The sequence below is a fragment of the Panthera leo genome, chromosome C1, assembly GCF_018350215.1.
Source record: "Panthera leo isolate Ple1 chromosome C1, P.leo_Ple1_pat1.1, whole genome shotgun sequence".
Taxonomy (NCBI): domain Eukaryota; kingdom Metazoa; phylum Chordata; class Mammalia; order Carnivora; family Felidae; genus Panthera; species Panthera leo.
The window spans coordinates 127,774,904-127,797,356 of NC_056686.1; the positions used below are offsets into that span (position 1 = coordinate 127,774,904).

The 22,453-nt window shown below is 38.2% G+C and overlaps 1 protein-coding gene across 1 annotated transcript in view; it reads left to right on the forward strand.

Annotated features, from left to right (window-relative positions):
- Positions 1-22,453, forward strand: part of THSD7B (thrombospondin type 1 domain containing 7B) — a 746,473-nt gene that overhangs the window by 265,448 nt on the left and 458,572 nt on the right. Inside the window, exon 6 of the mRNA XM_042948618.1 lies at positions 8,910-9,107. Coding sequence (XP_042804552.1) covers positions 8,910-9,107 — 198 coding nt within the window. The remainder of the gene's footprint in view (positions 1-8,909; positions 9,108-22,453) is intronic.

Below are 22,453 nucleotides of genomic sequence, written 5' to 3' on the forward strand. Positions count from 1 at the left end.
TCTCTCTCTCTCTCTCTTTTTCAATGTTTGTTTATTTATTTATTCTTTCCACACTTCAGGTTTCTAGATCTAATTATGTCACAAAATTGGTGTGTACATTTTATGTGGAGGAATTTTTTCCCTCCAAAACATGGTAATAAAACAGTATAGTGCATTATAAAGGATGGGATCTTATTTTTATGATCAATTAATTTTGTCTAGCTTCATTGAAATACAATTGACATATAATATTGTGTAATTTTAAGGTATGCAACATACTGATTTGATATAAATGTATATAGCAAAATGATTGCCACAATAAGGTTAGTTAGTACATCCATCACCTCACATAGTTACCTTTATCCTGTGGGAAGAACTTTAAAGATCTACTATCTGTACTGCCATGTTCATTGCAGTGTTATCCACAATAGTAAAGTAAAAGTAAAGACCAAGCGACCACTAATGCATAAATGGATAAAGGAAATGTGATACACACACACACACACACACACACACACACACATATATGAGCGAGTATATAGGAATATTATTTAGCCATAAAAAGAAGGAAATCCTGCCATTGTGACAACATGGAAGAAAGTTTAGGACATTATACAAAGTGTTATAAGTCATACGGAAAAAAGACAAATCTTGTGTGATCTCACTTATAAGTAGATTCTTAAAAAACCCTGAAATTATAGTAACAGGGAGTAAAATGGTGGTTTCCAGGGTCTGGCTGGTGGAGAAGATGGGGAGATGTTGATCAAAGGGTCCAAACTTCGAATTATAAGGTTAGTAAGTTCTGAGGATCCAATGTACAGCATTATGAGCATAATCAAAAATATTGTATTCAGTTTAAAGTTGCTAAGAGAGTAAATCTTTAAAATTCTTACCATGAAAAAGAAAAAAAAATTAATTTTGATTTTAGATAGTAGATAAAGTAGAAAAACATGTCTTCCTTAATGCTTCTGGGAAGAGTCATGAATCTCATTGGCTGCTTTGTGTCATATGCTAACCCTGACCCAGTCATTCTAATTGGCCAAGTCCCAGGCATGTGACCACCACTGGAGGAAAAAGGCTCACCAAGCCTCACAGACTGAGAGTATGGGAAGGGTGGCTCCCTCAAAGAAATATGAGGTGCTGATGCTACAAGAAGGTAGAAATAATGCTGAGGTTAAACTAAATAGATATTTATTAAGTGCTTTGTCCCCTTTGTTCTGAGCCAGAGAATTTCTACAGTGATTCAGAGAATGCTCTCTTCCTCATTCTGTATTGCAATTTTTGTTACGCAAGCCAAATTTTCACAAGACCCTTTATGAAAGTGCTCTTTCAACTTTTCTTTCAATCTTCCTTTTCCACATAACCCTGACTGGTCAAGGAACTCAGCTGGGAGACTCACAACATTTGGACTGTTCCACGTGTCCCTTTGGCTCAAGATGATTTAATGCCAAAGCTTTTCTTCATTAGTCCCTATTCCTCTCTTGTATGAGTCAGCTCTTGCAACAGCACCCTGGTCCTTAATTCATTAGACATCACCTGTTGCGAGTTAAATTGTGCCCTTCATAAAACAAACAAACAAACAAAAAAACACCTTCATTCCTAACACCTTGTATATGTGAATGTGACCTTATTTGGAAATAAGGTCTAATGGCTGATGTCTTTATACCATGAGGGAAATTTTGACACAGTGATACACAGGGGAAAATTTCATGTGAAGGCAGACATTAGAGTGATGCCTCTATAAGCCAAGGAATGCCAAGGATTGCCATCAACTACCAGAAGCTACGGAGAGGTATGGGAACAGTATTTCCCTAGAACATTCAGAGGGAGCATGGCTCTACTCACACTTTGATTTGGGGCTTCTAGCCTCCAGGAATGTGAGACAAAAAATTCTGTTGTTTTACATCACCCAGTGTGGTGCTTTGTCATGACAGCCCTAGGTTACTCTTATACTGCCCAACTTTGCATCAGTGTTTGAGCTCAGCAAGGATAGAATACTTCATAATATTTCAAAACTAAAGTATAGAGAAGTTAACCAAGTTGTCCTATCCCACAGTGACTTAATAATGTCCAAGCTAGCACTGAGAACCTGGGTTCCTGTCTCCCTAGTCCAGTGTTCCTTCAAACCTTGGGCTTCCTTAGTGCTTCCCTCTGTGGCCTAAGGAAGTTTGGATCAAGGCACAAGTCCAACACTGAGCTTAGCAGAGAAGCTCTCTGCCTACATGCACCACATTGGCCAGTGGGACCCATTAGTCTTGAGAGCCAATCATTGAGCCAGTATAGAAGATAAGGCATAGGGTGTGGGATTAGCTCTAGTGTATCACCTTTGAAGGGAGAGGGAAAGTAGACTGCAGCTCTGTGATAAAGGAAAGGTGTGCCAAGAACAGCTTGGGAGCAGCAGGTAACTGGAACATGTATTTTTTTACTCAAACAATAAACTTGTCAAGAGAGGCTCAGCCTTTGGAGCTGAAGGAAAGGGTGGAGGCAGTACAACATCTCACCTGAAGGTAGTAGTGTCACTGCAGCCACTTGCAGAGTGTAGGGTCATGTTGGGATTGATGAGAACCAGTCTGTTTTATAGGGCACCTACTTAGGCTAAATGACCTGCCCTAGACACTAAATAATCACAGACAGGGGAGCATGTACACAGCAATGATTGTTATTCACGTCTGGGACGTTTGCTATTTTATAAGTGCTTCCTAGAGCAGAGACAATTTTGATTTTTAAGGTCTTGTTAAAATCTGCCAGGACCACCTGCCTCTAATCCCTCCTGGAAAAAATAAAGAATGGAGTTTTCCCTCTAGCGAAATGATTCTGTGCCTACAAAGGGACCGAGCATGTTATGATGATCTTTTTGTTAATTCTGCTGACTTGTGAACCTGAGGTCTTGGATCTTCTCGATCTCAGTCTGTCCCACGGTCCTACCATGGGGTCTCTTGGAGACGCTGACTGGCACAAACTAAATGTAGTTCAGAATTCCACGCAGGCTGGAATACACAAGCTAATGCATTAAACATCACAAAATTCTGGGGTGTAAACTGGACTGTTTAGCTTCACATTTGAATTCCCTACCCTAAAGAAATGCAGTGAACCTGGTAGCAGAAGTCTAGGATATACATACATTCTTAGATATTTTATATTCTTATATATATGGAAGGTGGAAGATTTGAGTGAAATATCAAACAACAGCAAGAAAATGAATGTGTAAAGTTGGAGATAATTACTTTTTTCTCTTTGCTAGTCTTTTCCCCAGTCACTGTGTTATTGCTTTGGTATGTTACTTTTGTTCGCATTTAAAAAAAGAAAGTAGGAAAGAATGGGAAAGCAGTTAACGTATTACCTAATAGAAGAAATTAGTTACTCTAGAAATGATCTTAACATGGCTGTTATTCTAAGGCAGGCACCCTTCAGTCAGGAATCCTGTAAGGTTTGTGGCTGTCAGCCATCTGAAATACATTAGAAAATCAGCCTCGTACCCAGCCTTCACACTTTCCACCAGGTCTGTGATAGGCAGACGAGGGGAACAGTACTCAGCAGGTTGGTACTTGTCAAGTGAAGCTAGGACACCTTTCAGAGGAATTTAAATTGGATCAGGTTTTAACATTCATTGCTTTATCTTTGATATACTCCCAGGGAGTTATAATTAGAGGCATATGAAAGAGAAATAACCTGAAAAAAATTGCTGATGGGTGAACTCTACACATAGGTATACCTTTAAAAAATTCTTTTTGATACAGTGACATACACTTATATAACATCCTTGTCCCTTTCAGACATATTCCAGAAAGACAGATACCCTTGACCACAGAAGTTGTTTTTTTCTTTAATTTTTATATTTTGAGAGAGAGAGAGAGAGAGAGAGAGAGAGAAAGAGAATGAGTGGGGGAGGGGCAGAGAGAGAGGGAGACACAGAATCCAAAGCAGGCTCCAGGCTCTGAGCTGTCAGCACAGAGCCCGATAAGGGGCTCGAACTCACAGACTGTGAGATCATGACCTGAGCTAAAGTCAGACATCTAACTAACTGAACCACCCAGGCTCCCCGTACAGAAGTTTTAAAAAACAGTTTGATGGAGGCTTCCCAATACAGAGTCATATTAGGTAACTGCTTATGTGATAGGACTTCAGGGATTCCTTCACCAGCCACCCCCCCCCATATGGTATTACCCTCAGTCATACACATAAAGTTCTAAAATCCCCATAGGAAAAGACATTTTGAAACTGAGAAGCCATGACTGTCTTTACAAAGACAGTCTTTTATGCTCTGAAACAAATCAATTTAGATAACACAGCAAAAGCAGGAGAATACTGTATGTTTTAGATCTTTGTATAACAACGTGGGAAAATTTACATTTTCCATCCTTGCCTGGTAGATAGATCCACTCTTAATGAGAAGTCTATAAAATCATTTTGCTTTGTTACAGAAAATATGTATGCTAATAGTTTTTTTTTTTTCTTTTCCCTTTTTCCCCATATCTATGTGTGTTAGGAGAGGGGGCTGTGCCTACTTCTCCTTTTAAGTGTTGAGAGCTCTTATGCTCATGATCACCCTATCATTACTTTTTCATATTTTCTGAATTCAGAGAAGGGTGGAAAGTAATACTGATAGACTAAAATGCTACTCTTGCAGGAATGGTGGTTGATTTCTAAAGAGTTGGAATCAAGGATTCAGTGTGCTCAGGTTCTTTGGATCAAGGTTGTTACCCCATGTAAAAGGTTCCCAGAGAGGAGGAGCAAATGGGATGCTTGAGATAGAATAAGTTTCTGTCATCCTTGGCCAACCAGCAGGCTACTGCTTCAGGCCTGTCCCAGTGGAGTCAGTGGGGAGACACGGTGTTGACCATGGACAGCTCCACTTTTGGATCACTAACCCATGAGGATGTAAAATCCTCAGACCTGAATTTACCTCCTGTCTCCTTTCATTTTTCCATGGCTTCATTTAAAAAACTTTGACCCATATTATGCCATCTGCGCTTCTTCCCTTTTCTCTTCCCAACCCACAATTCACTCTTTTCTAATTCAGTAGAATATATACTATGCCAGTAGACTATATACTAAACTTTGGGTTCATAAAAGAAAAAAAAAAAAAACCTTGCAAATACCAGTTTCATTAAAGGTGAATTGACTCTGTGGTCAGGAAGTGATTATTAAAACTCCTTGCTACTTAGTACCTAAAATATCACTATCCAATCTGTATACCTCCATTTTAAGGAAATGACCCATAGGCCCTGCAGATTCATTATATGAGGTGGGGCTAGAACGCATCATACACAAGAGCTGATTTAAATTCTTTCTTATGAAGAGGTAATGACTCAAAATTCCTTGGCTGAATTTCATACATATCCGTTTAATCAATAATGTGCTTTGGGAGCAGTGATAAAGTATCATTAATCTTAGTTTTCATATGCATAAAATGAGAATAGTAACTTATAAAATAGTTTCAAAGATTTATTAATTTGGGGTAATATAAGTAAAGTGGCTGGCACCATCTTGGGATAGGGTAGATGTTTAATTAATGCACGTACCTTTTCCCCTTGTTGGACTATATGCTCTGTGAAGAATAGATTTATGTTTTCTGTTCCTTCTGTGGCTTCCCACAGTACATTACAGTGATCTACATATGGCAGTTAATGTTTACTGAATGATGCTATCTGATTAATATGGAATTCAGCAAATGAAGGTAAGTGGTTGGCTGGCCCCAGCCACTGTGGAGTTAGCAGTTGTGTATCTTTCAGAACAGAAGCACCCAGGGGAAGCATGATGTCTATTGCAGACATGAACACCAATGTGTGATTCAAGTTAAGCACTAACAGGAGACTGCAAGGTTTTTGTTCTAATGCTGAGCTTCTGCTATGATTTGATTCTAGTTAGAGTCAGGACAAGGGCAATACAAATGAAAGACTAGAAGAATTTATTGACTGAGGAGATGTAATCTATAGATTTATGGTGAGATGGATGCAACTTGATTTGTAGAAGAAAATTTTACATACCCCTTAATGGCACTAAGCTCTAGGTTAAAGGATATCCAGAATCCTCAGGAAAGACTGCTAAGTTTCTGACACAGTAGTGAAACCTTGTAAATCATGGAGACCTATGCTATGTCCTGCTCAAAGATACCGACTAAATAAGAGCAAACATAAGAGGATAAGTAAGCAGTATATGAACATTATTTGTAATAGTAGGGGTCACTTGGGGTTCCTGAGTAGTTCAGTCAGTTAAGCATCTGACTCTTGATTTTGACTCAGGTCATGATCTCACGGTTTGTGAGTTCGAGCCCTGCACCAGGCTCTGTGCTGGCGGTGCAGAGCCTGCATGGGATTCTCTCTCTTTCCTTCCCTCTACCCCTCCCCTGCTTGCTTTCTCTCACTCTCTCTCTATCTCCCTAAAAATAAATACATAAATAAACTTTTTTTGAAAATTAAAAAAAAAGGATTTGAGTTCATCCAAGTTGTGTGGCATTGAGAGCTTGGAGTTCATTATCGTTGGATGAGCATCAGGTGTAGTTGAGAACCTTGTATGTTTCCTATGTCTCTTCTGAAGGTGGCCCAGGAAGGGACCTAAACCCTTCTGCATATTTTATGTTGACTAATTAATGACATAGACTTGTAGGTACGAAGTATGGCAGAAGCCATCTTTTGTTTTAATTGTCCCTGACCTTAATATTTTCAATGCCATGATCATGAATGTGGTCTCTGATTGGCTGAATGATGCCTTCTCCTATGTGGCTGATCATCAAAGTAAGAATCAAAGACTCTCTTTTAAAAAGAGCTCTTTCCTCTCTCTCTCAAAATAAACACATAGACTTAAAGTTGAACCTGTGTGGCTCATTTGGTTAAGTCTGACTCTTAGTTTTGGCCCAACTCATGATCTCACAGTTCATGGGATCGAGCTCTACATTGGGCTCTGCACTGACAGCACTAAGCCTGCTGGGATTCTCTCTCTCTATCTCTCTCTGGCCCTCCCCAGCTTGCATGTTCTCTCTCTCTCTCTCTCTCTCTCTCTCTCTAAATAAATAAATAAATAAATAAACTTAAAAAAATAAACAAAAGGACTTCATAGGTTAACCCTAGACCAAGAAAACCCAAAAAGAGCATTTGAGGTGGTTTATCTAAAATACTTTCCCAGCCCTGTAATATTCTAAGGAAGCGTGGCTCCCTTTTATGGCCTAAAACCATGTGTCCATTAGTTCACACCTCCTTGGTTGTGCAATTTTACAGGAGTGAATCTTTTGCCCACTATACCTTGAGCTTTGTAACCTTTCATTTCATTACTATTGGTGGGAAAATAGGCATGGCTTTGGAAAATATGGGAGAGAGATATACCTGGCTTTGTGACCTCTCATGGTCCCTAATTTGTTCTTCTCCTTGACTCTTGTGGGAATAGTAGTAGGGTATCTAACTCTCAGGCTGGGCATTCAGTGTTCTCAAGCTCTCTATTTTCCTATCAAAGTCTGTCTGTCTGCTGTTTCTCTCTTTTAACTCACCCGAAGGAATAAGTGAATAATTCCTTAAAATGTTATCTCCCAATAAGACTGGTTTCATTAAAAAGAAGGAATTAAAAGAATTAAATTGGTTAACAGAATTTAATGTGTTAGAGAATGGAAGTTAAAATATGAGGTCCATGGAAAGCAGGCATAGCCTTTAGAAGCGACATGGTAGGGCACCTTAGTGTCTCAGTTGGTTGAGCATCCAACTTCAGCTCAGGTCATGATCTCACTGTTCATGAGTTCAAACCCTGCATTGGGCTCTGTGCTGACAGCTCAGAGCCTGGATCCTGCTTTGGATTTTCTGTCTCCCTCTGTCTCTGCCCCTCCCCCACTTGCATTTTCTCTCTCTCCCCCAAAAATAAATAAAAATATTTTTAAAAAATTAAGAAAAAATTTCAGAAGTGACATGTAATAAAGGCCAGAGATTAAAAACTCATAGACTAAAGAGTTGTATCTAGTTCTCAGTCACTTTTTTTTCTTTAATTTTAGGGCACTTTGTTTTTTAAAAATGATAAATTAGTTAAAAATGGAGAGATTTCATATAAAAACAAAACACAACTTGGATTTCTGTCTCCTTAGATAAATTCCACATTCCCTCATGGCAGCAGCCAATGGAAACAGGATTATGGCCACCTGTTACAGAACAAGCATACATCTTCCATTTCACCACACAACTCAGGACTCCTTACAGTTGTACAATTGACTCATTTCCCTCAGTTTGTATCTGTTTGACTCTTGCAACACTGAGTTTATGACTCTGTAAGCTTATAGAGTCGAAGGCCCATATATATCCTTATTACAGGTGATGTTGGGCTGTAGTCCCACAATACATTTTTTTTTAACTGAATAATAGTCCAGGGACCCATGTCTAGCCAAGGTGAGGAATGCAGTCCAAAGAGATGCTGTGTTTACAGGGAAGGCTGACCTGGAATGTAATGTCAAGGAAGGGATACAGGGAAATCTCCGGGCATAAAGCTGTGAATTTCTTAGTTACCAGGGATATGTCAAAATGTAGATGTATTTCAACTTAATGTGGAATAAGCAAAATGTCAAAAACAACAGAAAAAATAAAATGTAGATTTATCTATGTTAGGCTATTTCTGTGAGTCTTCATTTATTTCTATTGGTGTATTGATGCCATTGGACCAGTGCTACTTGCTACTCCATTTGATTGTGTGTTTGTGTATGGCCTCTCCAAGATTGTTAAGTCTTGGAAGACACAGTCTCTGCTCTAGTTCTTTTCCATTTTCCCTTTCTTTTTGTATCCCCCTACCCCATTTCCCATAAAAGAAAACACCTTGAACTCATACACCTTTTAGGACTATAGAGATTAAAATAAAAGTTTTATCTCTTTTCTAGTTGCTGCTGGTGTTTTGTTTTGTTTTGTTTTGTTTGTTTTGGTGGATAAAGTTGAATCCTGTGAAACTTTTTTTTCTTTTCTTCTCAGGATTTAGAATGAGGCAGCGCCATGTCCTCATGGAATCCACAGGGCCTGCGGGCCAGTGCCCTCATTTGGTGGAGTCTGTTCCTTGTGAGGATCCAATGTGTTACCGATGGCTGATGTCTGAAGGCGTCTGTATCCCCGATCATGGAAAATGTGGCCGAGGACATCGCATCCTGAAGGCTGTGTGCCAGAATGACCGAGGTATGAGGCAAAGACATATGTGTTGTTAAGTGAGAGCTGCCCTATTACTATTACACGTCACTGCTCTCAAACAGGTCGTTTTCCCAAGGGAGGGAAACAGCTTTCCTATCCTTGAATACTTATGTTGAGGCCACGTGCTAAATTGCTGCAAAGTAAGCAGTCTTGAGTTAATGTGAGGCCACATAGTCCAAAAGAAAAGTATATGATTATGCCTCAGTGCAACACAGTGAAGCTAGAGATTTTTGTGCAGTTCTTAATTTATCAAGACAAATAGAATACAGAATTCCTCTGGGTAGTTTTCAACTTATCAATACCAAACAAGTTTTATTTGCCTTTTTTGAGGTCAATATGTAACATGTTTTATATATTATTAACAAATACTACCTTGTAAAGATTCCAGGGCTACAATTCTCTCCAAGTTAAGGGAAAAAAAATACTAAGCTATATCTTTTCATTTATGGAACATTCAACTACACTCAGTTCTAGACATAATACTGATATTTCTAAAGAACCGTTTTAAAATCTAAATTGTCAAGATTTGCAAAACTGTAAACAGTGGTGTCTTTGCTTCATTGTCAAGCTTGTAGTACAATGGTTGTTTGAAATGAAGGGTGATTTAGAAAACATGTAAGTCACATGGAAATGAGGAAAGTGACATTTGTAAACCTTTATCCTACAGTTAAAAAAAATCAGTCTTTTGGAAGAATATTGGTATGTTTATTAATCCCATTTATAATGCTCTTGATGGGTGGAGGGAAACGTTTTGACTTATGGAGTGAAGTAATCCATAGAATAGAAGGAAATTACAAAGTGGATTCAGAGTGGCTATTCGCATACACACAGGGTTGACATTCAGCAATGGTTTCCTTGTTTCCCTCCTTCTTGTCTCCCCCTGCAGCCCTCTTTCTCTCTTTCCCTCTCTTCCTGTCCTTACCTCTCTCACTTTCTTCTTTCTTTCCTTCTCTAATCTTCCTTTCCTCCTGCTTTTGATCTGTTTTCTTTCTTTCTTTCTTTTTCTTTCTTTCTTTCTTTCTTTCTTTCTTTCTTTCTTTCTTTCTTCTTTCTTTCTTTCCCACCACCATAATTAGCAGATAGACATTTTGTCAGGCAGTGTAATCAGTTATCTCATGAAAGGTATTTGTTTAATTAGAGGTCAACAACAGGCTGTATTAGCTAAGTTGTTAAAACTAATAGTGGCTTCTAACATTACCAAATAATTTTTGAATTGTGGTGATATATGTACAACTTATTAACAGAGGCAAATAAGATCACTGTGGTATTGCTTTTCTTTGATTTCAGGAAGAGTAGTATAGAGGTTTAAACCTGGAGTCTAAATCAGCCAGGTTGGAATTTCAAGTCTGCTACTCCCCTGCTAGATGAACTCAGGAAAATTAATTAACTTGTGGAGGCATCCTTTCCTTCAGATTTAAAATAGGGGTAATAAAATCTACCTCTCACTGATTGTGAGAGTTAAACTGGTTATATAAAAGTGATTAGTGAAGTGTCTGGCACATAACCACTCAAAATAAGCTATAAGATTATTTTTCTTATAATACACATTTATTACTGTTCTCTGCCCTGGGGGAATTGTGCAAAGAGCATTCTTATATAATATGAAAATAATGATGAGTATTAGAATAACCATATCACTTCTTCCTCCCAACCTCCAGCTGTGGAATCAAAAAGATGCTTTGTGTGGTTGAGTCCCAAAGACAAATTACTGTCAGGCTTTGTCATCTCACAGCAGGTATTAGAGGCTTGTCATGATGTATTATGTCTATAGGGCTGGGGAGTTTTTCACAATTTCACAATCTGTGTCTTCTGTAGTATTGCAGAGTGTGATATGATTGTGATTTATAATTAGAAATACATATTCTTCCCATTTCCGGTGCAGAGCTGCTAAAACTCTTGGAACTTCCTGAGCAAAAAGAGCAATGGGAGCATCTTTTGTTACATTTGGTCTTTTGTCCTCAATTCCTGAAGTTGCTTCTGTAAAGGTGAAATGGGCATGTTATTACTCAAAAACAAAAACAAAAAAAAGAGAAAGAAATGAGTGTGTTGTTATTCATAACAAGCACCATTCTCCCACATTTGGGTTTATGGTAATGAGGTGATTTGTGGAAAGCACCTAAGGATGAGAGCTGGTTGCCAGAGGAGCCAACCAAATAGAGGGTTGGAACTTTCAGTCTCACCCCCTGATTGCCAGGGAGGGGAGAGAGGGGAGGTTGAATCAAACACCAATGGCCAATGATTTAATGACTTGTGCATATGTAAAGAAACCTCCATAAAAAATAAAAAAAAATAATAATAATAAAAAGAATTGGGGGTCTGGAGAGCTTCCAGGTTGGTGAACACTGTGGAGATTTTTGGAAAGTGGCAATGGAAATTCCACGCCCTTTCCCCATATCTCCCCCTATTCATCTCTTCCACCTGGCTGTTCCTGAATTACATCTTTCACAGTCAACCAGGCATGTAGTAAGGGTCATGTAGTAAGTAAAACAGGTTTCCTGAGTTCTGTGAGCCACTCTGGCGAATTAATCAAAGCCAAAGAGGGGGTTGTGGGAAACTCAAATTTGTAGCTGGTTGTTTAGAAGCATAGCTCACCTGGGCTTACAGTTGACCTCTGAAGAGGAGGGTGGTCTTGTGGGACCAAGACTTTTCCCTGTGGAATCTGATGCTATTTCTGGCTGATGTCAGAACTGAGTTGAATATTAGGACGTCCAGTTGGTGTTGGAGAATTCCGTGGTGTGGTGTGGGGAAATTGTCCCACCTCCCCCAACACACACATACTGTCCCACTGAAAATGGATGCAGAATCCTTTCTACAGAGATATCCATTTTACCATTGTATAGCATTTCTAGAGTTTTATTGCTTATCTCTATGAAATGGCTAATTTTCAACATTGACCTAACTCTTGATTTCTATGGGGAAAAGTAGAAATTACTACTGGTTCATATCAATTCCATGAAGTCTTTATGGTGTTTACATACTTGGGTGGCTCCTTAATCATTTGTGGGGTATCAGCCATAGTCATGGTTACAAGAACATGCTAGCCTGGTAGCTGAAGTAGTCTTTTGTCCAGTGAGAAATTGAAAATGTGGTCTGGTTGCACATTTTGCAATTCAGCTTCTTTGAGATTCTGGTTAATTTATGATAGAAGTTGAACAGAAAAGTGCTTCTCTTTAACTCTCTGCATATTATCATGGTCTTTCCGTATCTGCAGGAACTGCCAGAACTGTTGACACTCATTTAAATGCTTGGAGAAGGGAAAAAAACGGTTGAGATATATTTAATAAGTCAGCTGTGATTTTTTTTCTAGTAACATTTGGTAGTTTTCTTTTCATCTTTCTGAATTTATTATTGTTTTATATGCCCTTTATTTCACAATTTATTTAGAGTTAACTGGGTAAGACCAAAATAAGTATCTTCATTTTGGTAAACAAACAAAGAAATAAACAAAACAAAACAAATTCATATTAGATCTAATCAGACTTAAGTCCTGCTATAATTTGTAAGGGTAACTTTTTCATATATGTGTATATATATATATATATATATATATATATACACACACATATGTATATATGTGTATGGTATGTGCACATATGTATATGATATATACATACACACACACGTGTGTGTGTGTGTATGTGTGTGTGTGTGTGTGTGTGTGTGTGTGTGTGTATAACATTGAAACCCCTTGCAAAATATCTATATCCCATTCAGATTGTGGAACCAAGAGATTTCCACATAGCCATGATCAGGATTCTGTAGGCCTCTTCAAAGTGTCTTCTTGGGTATTTGTGCCACTAGAAAGAATATTTGTCTTTCCCAGAAGTGTGTTTAAATAATTAGTTTAGGGGCACCTGAGTGGCTCAGTCAGTTGAATGTCCCGACTCTTGATTTTCATTTAGGTCATGATCCCAGGGTCGTGGGATTGAGCCCTGTGTTGGGCTCCTCACTGAGTGTGGAGCCCATTTAAGATTCTCTCTCCCTCTGCCCCTCTCCACCTCTCATGCTCTCTCTCTGTCTCTTTCTCAAATTAAAAAAGAAAAATTAGTTTGGAGCCTTTGAAAATCTATAATCTCTGTCACATTGAAGCCAGTAAGTAACAATTTGAGATAACCAAAATTTGTGGGCTAGTTTAAGAATGTAATCAACTTTAGACTATCAAAGATCCAAGTAGTCATTTATGAATTTCTACAGTCTGTGTAGAGGTATGTTTTGACTCATGCTCTACTTTGATTTATTAGTGAGTGTCCCGTCTTACTGAAGTTACTATTTCTCATCCAGCCTGTGATTGTAGCAAACAATGGGTTAGTAATACTTATTTTTAGGAAGAAAATTGTATAAAAGATTGCACGAATGAGTATTCTGATTTGTATCTGATTTCTAATACTTTGGTCGATGAACTTTGATTTCTTTCCTCTGCACAACATCTTATCACTAATCTGGGTCAATAGAAGTCTACTGAGTATAGAATATACATAGGTTTTTCTTGTCTCATTGACAAGCAGGTTTCCTGCAAGTCAAAGTAGACATTTGAAAATAAATGGACTGTGATGCAAACTGGATGCCCAACCTACTTCTCCTTTAGATTATCAGGTTAATATGCTGGGTTTTAAACTTTGTTTCTCAAATGCGTAACTAGTTCATTGTTGCCAGGTTTCACTGGCAGTTGATGAAGGTGTACCACTATATACCATCTTCCCAGAGTAGGTTGGGAAAATCCCCATAATGCTAGGGCAGTGGACAACATTCCTAGTGACTGACATATGATCACTATTTATCATCTTTCATGTCTCTGTAATGCAAAGTGGACAGATGACATCACAGGGTCAATGGATAAACACCAGACTGTCTACTAGGCAGTCAGACCTTGAGTACTCACCAAGTGCTTTGCTCCATAATTTGCAGAGTAGGTTATCTTGAGGAAAAAAAGAGTGTATATTTCGGCAAACATCTTTATTTGGAGGTAATGTGGTGTACATTCTGTACTTGGAAAAAGCAAATACCCGTGTTGGTATAACACAGAGTATTAATACATTAAGAAGAACAAAGTTCACATGTTGACAGGTACATGGAACTAGGGTTCTCCAGTGTTACTGGAATGCCCCCTTCCATAAAGGGATACTTATTTTTCAGTTGCACTAGATTTTCTCCATGCAAATATTTTCCTTAAGTGGTGTATATATTTGCACAGAAAGCTTGGGGAATGATTTTCCATCATTAAGGTTACTTTGCTTTTCATTTCAGAGGCATTTTTCTGTGAGTTATTGCCTTGCATCATTAACCTTGGACAATCCAAAAATGTGATATTTAATCTTGGATAAAATGGCATGTGCTCATAAGCATGTGCTTATAAGTACCCATAGGATGACTTTAATTGGTAGAAAGCATGCTAGGTTAATCATTTAACTGAAGTGAGTTAATTTTTTTTAATGTTTTTAAATCTATGATTGAATTGGAAGTTTTGTTTTATTTATTTTTTTATCTTTAAATCTCAAGAAATGTTCTTTAGATTAGCTTTGAAAAGAAGGTCAAACTCCAGATAACAAGTTATTCATCGGAATTCTAAATAAAACCCCTTTTGTGGTTTCAAGTACTATTTTCTAAACCCTTTGATCATGTTGTATGTCATTTTGGTCATTGAGCACTGCTTTACTTCTCTTCTATGCTTCTTCTTTGTCTTACAAGGTTTTCTAACTGCTATTTTAGCACAATATTTATTTTCTTATATTTTAGGAAGACAAAAGAATAAATTATCGGTGAGATATTTCTTTGCCACACAAGTACTAGTCTGTGGTCTATCAACCTGCTAAAGAGACTCTACATATTAGAGCCACCACAGAGATTACACAGCCTCAAAATAAATTTCAAATAAAATTTTTCTAAAAGTTGTGAGCACTTTCATGGAAATAAGTATGTAGCTAATTAAGATGTGCATTTTGGAAGGGATAAGAGTAATTTTAATTGTTTAAAGTTATAAGAAAGCAACTATTATTTTCATCTTATGTTATTTTTATTTGTTTCTGTTTTGAGCAGAAACACACACACACACACACACAAACACTTATATACACACATACACACACTTACCTTTGCATAAGGTTTGGGAATTTAAAAACTGTATTGCCAGGAGTTCAGAGGGATCGAAGGATAGGGAAATAAATATGGACATGCATTTTATATTAGCAGTGCAAATCCAGAGACAGCCTTTTTGAAATAGCTAAACTTAGCATGCACTGTTTCCTGCTCAGATCCTCTCAGCCATTTACCATTTCTGTGTATATCAGCCCCCAAGTTCCAGCTGACATGACTTGCTTCTGTTTGCCGGGGGAATTTCTCTGCCCACAGAAGTGCAGTCAGCAGTGCCAGGGAATTAACAATCCCAGGGAGCAGCCTTCAACCCATGATTGGGAGTTGTAAAAATCATTGCCCTTGCCTTTCAGATGGGATAACGTTGAGATGTATGTTCTTTGCTGTTTCCGAGAGCTCCCACTGAGAGGAAGCTCCACCTACTCATCATGGTGACTTCCTTTGATCACACACCCTCTCTCAGCCTCCTTCCCTGTCTCATCCCCTACTGTTGCATTGGTTCTCTGGCGTAACTCCCCAATAAACACTTGCCCAAGAATCTTTGTCAAAGGGTTTATTGTGGTATGACTCAAACTGAGACAAGGATGTGTGAAAAGATATTTCATGGATCCATTCCTGCAGCAGATAGAGGATCCAATTCCAGTCGTACCATGTCGATAATATTTAAAGAAACAACTTCCTTGGAAGAGATGATACTGCCAATCATGAGATCCCATTCAAAATTTTGAACAACCCTCACTATTTACAAGTATTTGGTAATATCAGATGGCTTCAGTATACTGCTTCTGCACCCCTCCCCCATCCTTTGAAAGCATAAAACCATTAGTGAATCCCATTTCTTTACCAGTTAGACAATACTGGTAACTTATACAATCCTCCTGAGTCTTGTTTTCCAACAATTGAGTTATCTTATGACTCTCAGGGGAAGGCTAGCTAGGTTATTCATGTTTTCATTTTATAGTGGATTCCAGAGTGTATTGGAGTATTTCTAAATAAGGACAAGAGAAAAACAGAGGTCTTTGGAATGTTAAAGGAATTATTTGTGTAGGAAAATTGGGACTGAAGTGTTTGGGGAGCATATTTCTCTATCTCCTTTGTTATAGATCAGTCATTCAAAAACTACAGTGTGAAAATCCCCCAGTGGGATTATAAAAACACTAGTCATCAGAGAAATGCAAATCAAAGCAACAATGAGTTATCCCCTTACACCTGTCAGCTTGGCTAATAATAAAAAGAAGAAATAACAAGTGTGGGTGAGGTTTTGGAGAAAAGGGAACCCTTGTGCCTTGTTGGTGGGAATGTAAACTGGTACAACCACTGTGGAAAACACTATGGAGGTTCCTCAAAAAATTAGAAATAGACTTACCATGGGATTCAGTAATTCTGCTACTGGGTTTTTACCCAAAGAAAACAAAAACACTAATTTGAACACATATATGCATCTCTGTGTTTATGGCAGCATTATTTACAATAGTCAGGATATGAAAGCAACCCAAGTATCCATTAATAGATGAATGGATAAAGATGTGGTATATATACGCAATGGATTATTACTCAACCAGAAAGAGGAATGAGATCTTGCCATTTGCAACAGCATGGATGTACCTATTATGTTAAGTGAAATACTTCAGGCAGAGAAAGACAAATACCATATGGTTTTACTTATATATGGAATTCAAAACAAACAAACAAACAAACAAACAAACAAAAACAGACCTATAAGTACCAAGAACAAACTGCTGGTTGCCAGAGGGGAAGGGGTGGGAGGATGGGGAAAATGGGTGAAGAGGAGTGAGGGGCACAGGCTTCAGTTATGGAATGAGTAAGTCATGGGGATGAAAGGTACAGCACAGGGAATATAGTCAATGGTATTTTAATAGTGTTGTGTGATGACCAATGGTAGCTGCACTTGTGATAAGCATAGCATAACTAATAGACTTGTCAAATCACTATGTTGTACACCTGAAACTATTGTAACATTATGTGTCAACTGTACTTCAATTAAAAAACAAAACACAAATGGAGTGGCCCCCACTCCAGAGTTTCTGATTCTGTAGGTCTGAGATGCGGCTAGGGATCTGTATTTCTAATAAGTTTCCAGGTGATGCTGATGGTGATGGTTGAGGGACCACACCTTGAGAAGCACTGCTCTAGGCAGAAGGGGGCCTATAGGCAACCTCATAATGTTTGTGTATAACAGAAGTAGGCTACAGCAGTGACAGATATGTCTTATACTTAGAATCAACAATAGTATTGATTATAATCTGTTGTTTCTTGTTTCCTGCTGGGGAAGTTATTCTTGAAATCTATGAAATATATTACTGTCTTTCCAGAAGCAAGCAGTGAGTAAATATTCTTTTATTTCTTTATTGTTACCTGGATGGATTACTAAAGATCAAATAGTGGAAAGCAATAGTGTACTCTTGCAGAAACAGAAGACACATAATATGTGAGATGAGTTATTTAGGTTTAGAGGAGAGAATTTTCATTTTCAGCAAGCTATCTTTTTCAGACCACCAACTGGTAGCAGTTTGGTGTCAGTGTCCTTACTGAGGGAAGTGTGGTGATGACAAATACGTTGTATTAAATTTTGAAGTGAACCTGACTTTGCAGTTGAAAGTGCCAATAAGATCAGGCTGCTATTCACGCTACAGGAATCAGACTGCAAAAGAGATTAAATTTGAGAGTTCCTGTAGCCAAGTTCTGCATTCCCTTTCATTTAGATGTCTTGCAGTGAAATTAAAGGTGAAATTTTAATAATGCTTGGCAATGAGGGAATCCAAAAGAGAAAAATAGAGACTTGTTCTAATCAGTTTCCCTATCCATGTTTGATGGGAAGGTGGGAGTAGATGTAAATGGTGAATCAATTTAAATGTTAAAGAGAGAGGAACTGCAATGCGGTTTAAATATATTTACTGTACCTTGCCTGTCGATAAACAGATACTGTATTTTGAATTACTTCCTCTTTCTACCCTGGTAAATACTTAGACAATGCAAGTTAGCTTTTGTCTTTTTACTCTGTTACCAAGGTTCCCAAGGACATGACTGTGTTAACATCACTACCCCATTAACTATAGTCTGATTTTTCCAGATTTTAATATTTGGAAATACCTGAAAAGAAATTGCTTCCTGAGTGTGCCTGTGTGTCTCATAGAAAGGCTGTCTCTTTTTTCTATCTCTTCTGAAATTCTCAATGGCTGTCTACTTTCTGTTCCCGGTCCATAGGATTTGAAAACCAAAACAAACCATAGATTGTACTGATTCTTCAAAATATAGTTCATATGATTAAATGGTCAACCTGACCTTCCAATGGGAATTAATGTGAGACTGTCACCCTTGCCATTACTTTCGATTTTCTGGGCAAGCTCTGAGTTTTCCCTATTCCATTGTATATTCTACTAGTGTTACTAACAGGGATTAGTTAGCATTAGTCACAGGGATATAACTTTGTTTTCTCATTCTGAAATGCATTTTAAAGTGTCATTTGGCTGTTTCATATGGCCTTTGGCTGGTAACTCCTGACATAGCATCTCCCCACTTTTCCCTCTATGTAGACATAGGAAAAGTAAGGTATGTAGATTAAAACACATTTCTCATATGCTGGAGTAATTTTCACTGATAGGATCACCAATATGACTAGATTAGGAAATGCAATCACAGGCTTACCTGTGCTGTACCCATCTGAGTGTTTTAGGGAAAATATAATGAAAAAAATCTCTCCTGGAAAGGCCTATCCATCCCATGCAAAATCAATTAGAAGGAAATTTTATTTAGGCTAGAAAAAATTTTACTTAGACTTTATAGTTAACTCTGAATTTCTAAATTGAAATAATTAGTACAGGTACTGTATCTAAGTGATTAATGAATCAAAGTTAAGAATTCATAGTGTATAAGCCTTTCTGCTGTGCTGTTCTTTCCATACTTACTGAGTTGAGTGTCTGCTATCCCAAAGAACTTGATCATTTTCCATGGAGAAATATCTAAGACGTAGAAATCAAAAATTATTTTAGAGAAATCATATATTTTACATCAAAGAAACACAAACTAAAAGGTAAAAAAGTGTTGAATGTTAATTTAGGGTTATCTTAAGAACCTGGTATTTCCCTTAGTCCTGAGGTAGATTTCAGTCAACAACAGACATCTAGAAAATCCATAGCTCACACCAAGTGCTACTCTTACCTCTGTTACTTCTGTGGGAATTTGCCTCCAGTCACTTATTCACCTGCCTTAGATGCTCATCTTCTTCTTCCTTTGTCTGATCTCACTCATTCTTTGAAAACCTGGATTAATGTCCTTTAGAAAACCATCCCTTCCCTACCATCCCACCTCTTTTAAGCTGTTCTGGACTCTCAGGTAAACATTAAAGTTACCACCCACCTCAGATTATTTGTCAATTATGATAATCCTATTTGCTTGATAGATGGTTGGTTCAGAAATGTGCCAGGTTGAATCCATCTGAGCCAATGGGATGTGAGAAGAAGGACATGAAAAAAGAAGGGTGTTGTTTCAGTTGCTTCCCTGATCCATGGTATGATCTACAGTTTATGTAACTTCTGGGTGAAAGCATTCCTGTGTGTAGTAGGGAAGACCTGTGAAGACACTCTGGGTCCTAGAGGACATTGTTGAGCCCATTAGTCAACAGTCTGAGCACTGGCTGTTAAGTAAGACCAATAGATTTCCTTATTGTAAAAGCCAGTTTCTATTGGAGTTTATTTTAGCTGCTGCACAAGTCATTCTAAATGATGGGGTGCCTGTCTCCTGTGTTCTCATAACACTTTGTGGTTCAGTTATTAACGTCTTTACCACTTTATATTGAAATTATCTGCTTTCTTTTTCTTCCCGTTTGACTCCTAGTTTTTCAAGGGCAGAGACCTTGACTCATTCATCATTTTATTCTTGGCATGATGCCAGAGTGTCTGGTGTATTAAGATGTATTCAATAAATATTTATAGAACTTAAAAGAGTCATTTCAGTCGATTTATACAACAGCCCAATTGGGATGTATTAGTATTATTCCAGTTTTACTGATGAGAACATTGTAGCCCAGAAATGTTGATAGCCCAAAGTCACTCAACTAGCAAATTCTGACACCAGAAGTTTGAATTCCAGACCTAGGACTCCAAACCTGTGCTTGTTCTGCTTCATCAGTGTCAGCAAATGCAGAGCACAGGCACCAGCAGCATCAGCACTGCCATGTCTCAGACTTGTGAAATAGCTTTCATTAGTTAAGATGTTATTTTGTTTGTTTGTTTGTTATGTGAGACTTACCCTGAAATTCACTCTAAACGCTGCACTCAAGGCATCCACTGCCAACTGACTGATGTGTGTCCACAAGTTGAAACCCACTTCTAGTCTCACAATAAGCATCTTGCCTCTCTTTTCTTTGATCTGAGCTAGCAGCAGGAGAGAGGTCATCAGGTACAATGAAAACATATAGCCCACACACGTTTCCTTCTGGCACAACAAGGTGTATTTGAACTAGACATATAGTACTTATCTGGTTTTCCCTGGCAACTTTAGTTCTAATCTTGATCATATTCAGACAGCTAAGCAGCATAGAATTTATTCATCAGACTGGATTTGAAGTAGAAAGAGAAGCAGAATCTCTGAAAAAGAAGATATGCAAAGTCACAAAGGAGAAGGTGGGAGACAACTACTAAGGGACAACTAGCTTTTCACTCCTTCAGAGTAGAGGTATTCCTCCAGGGAGGCAATAACAGAACTGCCCATGACACTATATTTTGAGATTCAAGGAATTTGTGAAGTTGAGGGAGTAAAAAGCAAGCAGACTTCTATACACCAAAGTAGCTCTTAATATCATATCAGAGTGTATTAAAATAAACTGAAAGTGTTCATTGAGGACGTGATTTTCCTGAGACATACTGCTTTAGAGGGCAAACAGGTAGAAATTAAAAGATGACAAACTTTGGCTTAAAATGTGAACACAGGTTCCATTTTTGTTGCCTTAGCAATGGTGACTAGTGTAAGGAGCTCGCTGTCACTGAAGGCATTTGCACAGAGGCTAGACACCTCTCAGGAGAGGTGAGATTCTCCACACTATTCTGCAAGAGAGGCTGGCTCTGTGCATCCTCTACTGCCAGTTTGGACAGGATAGTTCTATATTGCTCTTGATTTTCCTGCACCTACAGATACTTATCATCCCTGAATCTCCCCCATAAAATGCCAGTCATGTCCTCTAGTCCTTGTGTCAGCTCAGAATGAACCCCACGTATTTGTAGTCACCACCAGGAGGATTTCTCCTGATGGGAAAACGCAAGCAAGAAGATGCCCAGTCTTGGGGCACCTGGGTGGCTCAGTCAGTTAAGCATCTGACTCTTGATTTCAGCTCAAGTCATGATCTTGCAATTCATGGAATCAAGCCCCATGTGGTGCTCTGCACAGACAGTAGGGAGCCTGCTTGGGATTCTCTATGTCTCCCTCTCTCTCTGCCCCTCCCCTGCTCATGCTTTCTCTCTCTGTCAAAATAAAAAAAAAAACTTAAAAAAAAAGCCCAGTTTTCCCAAAGTTATCAAGAAAAGGTTATGTTTAATTAAATAATGAATTTTAACCAGGTGATTTAAATAATAAAAATTAAGATGAAATTTTCAGCATTTTTTGTATGCATTGCAGCTAAAAGAAAACCACACGCAAAAAAGATCATGCTGGAAATTAAAATTTTAGATTTCAGGAGAATAGGAAATTTACATATTCAGAAGGACCAGTCAGTTCCATGATTAATAAATGAGGTTTATTACTTTATAATATGTTCCAGTGGGTGTGGGAGAATGATGTGAGGGAGAAGCTTGACTTCCTCTTTGGAAGGATAGTGTGGCATATGAGAGTGTGTTTATTGAGATAAGTAGAACACCGTTCTATAGGAAACTGGAAGGAGCATAATCTCAAAACCATCTCCATCCAATATTTATCACAAGTGCAGCTGAGAGAAACAATATTAGTAAAGATATACCAAAATTGTTTCCTGGATTAAGTCAGGGAAGATGAAAGCTATGTCCCTGGAGCACATAATATTGACATCCTACAGAATTTTTTTTACAGAATCACTTATTGCTGTGATATCGGCTGCCTATAGTATGTCAGGGTATAATACTCCTCCCCATAAAACTCATTGTAACTTCTTCAGAGGATATGCAAGTTCGATTCTTTCTGCTGTGCTTATTTGCCTGCTATATGAGGATCTTTAGGAGAAATGCTGGCTAGTCCCAAATCAAAGATGCTTTCCCATCTCC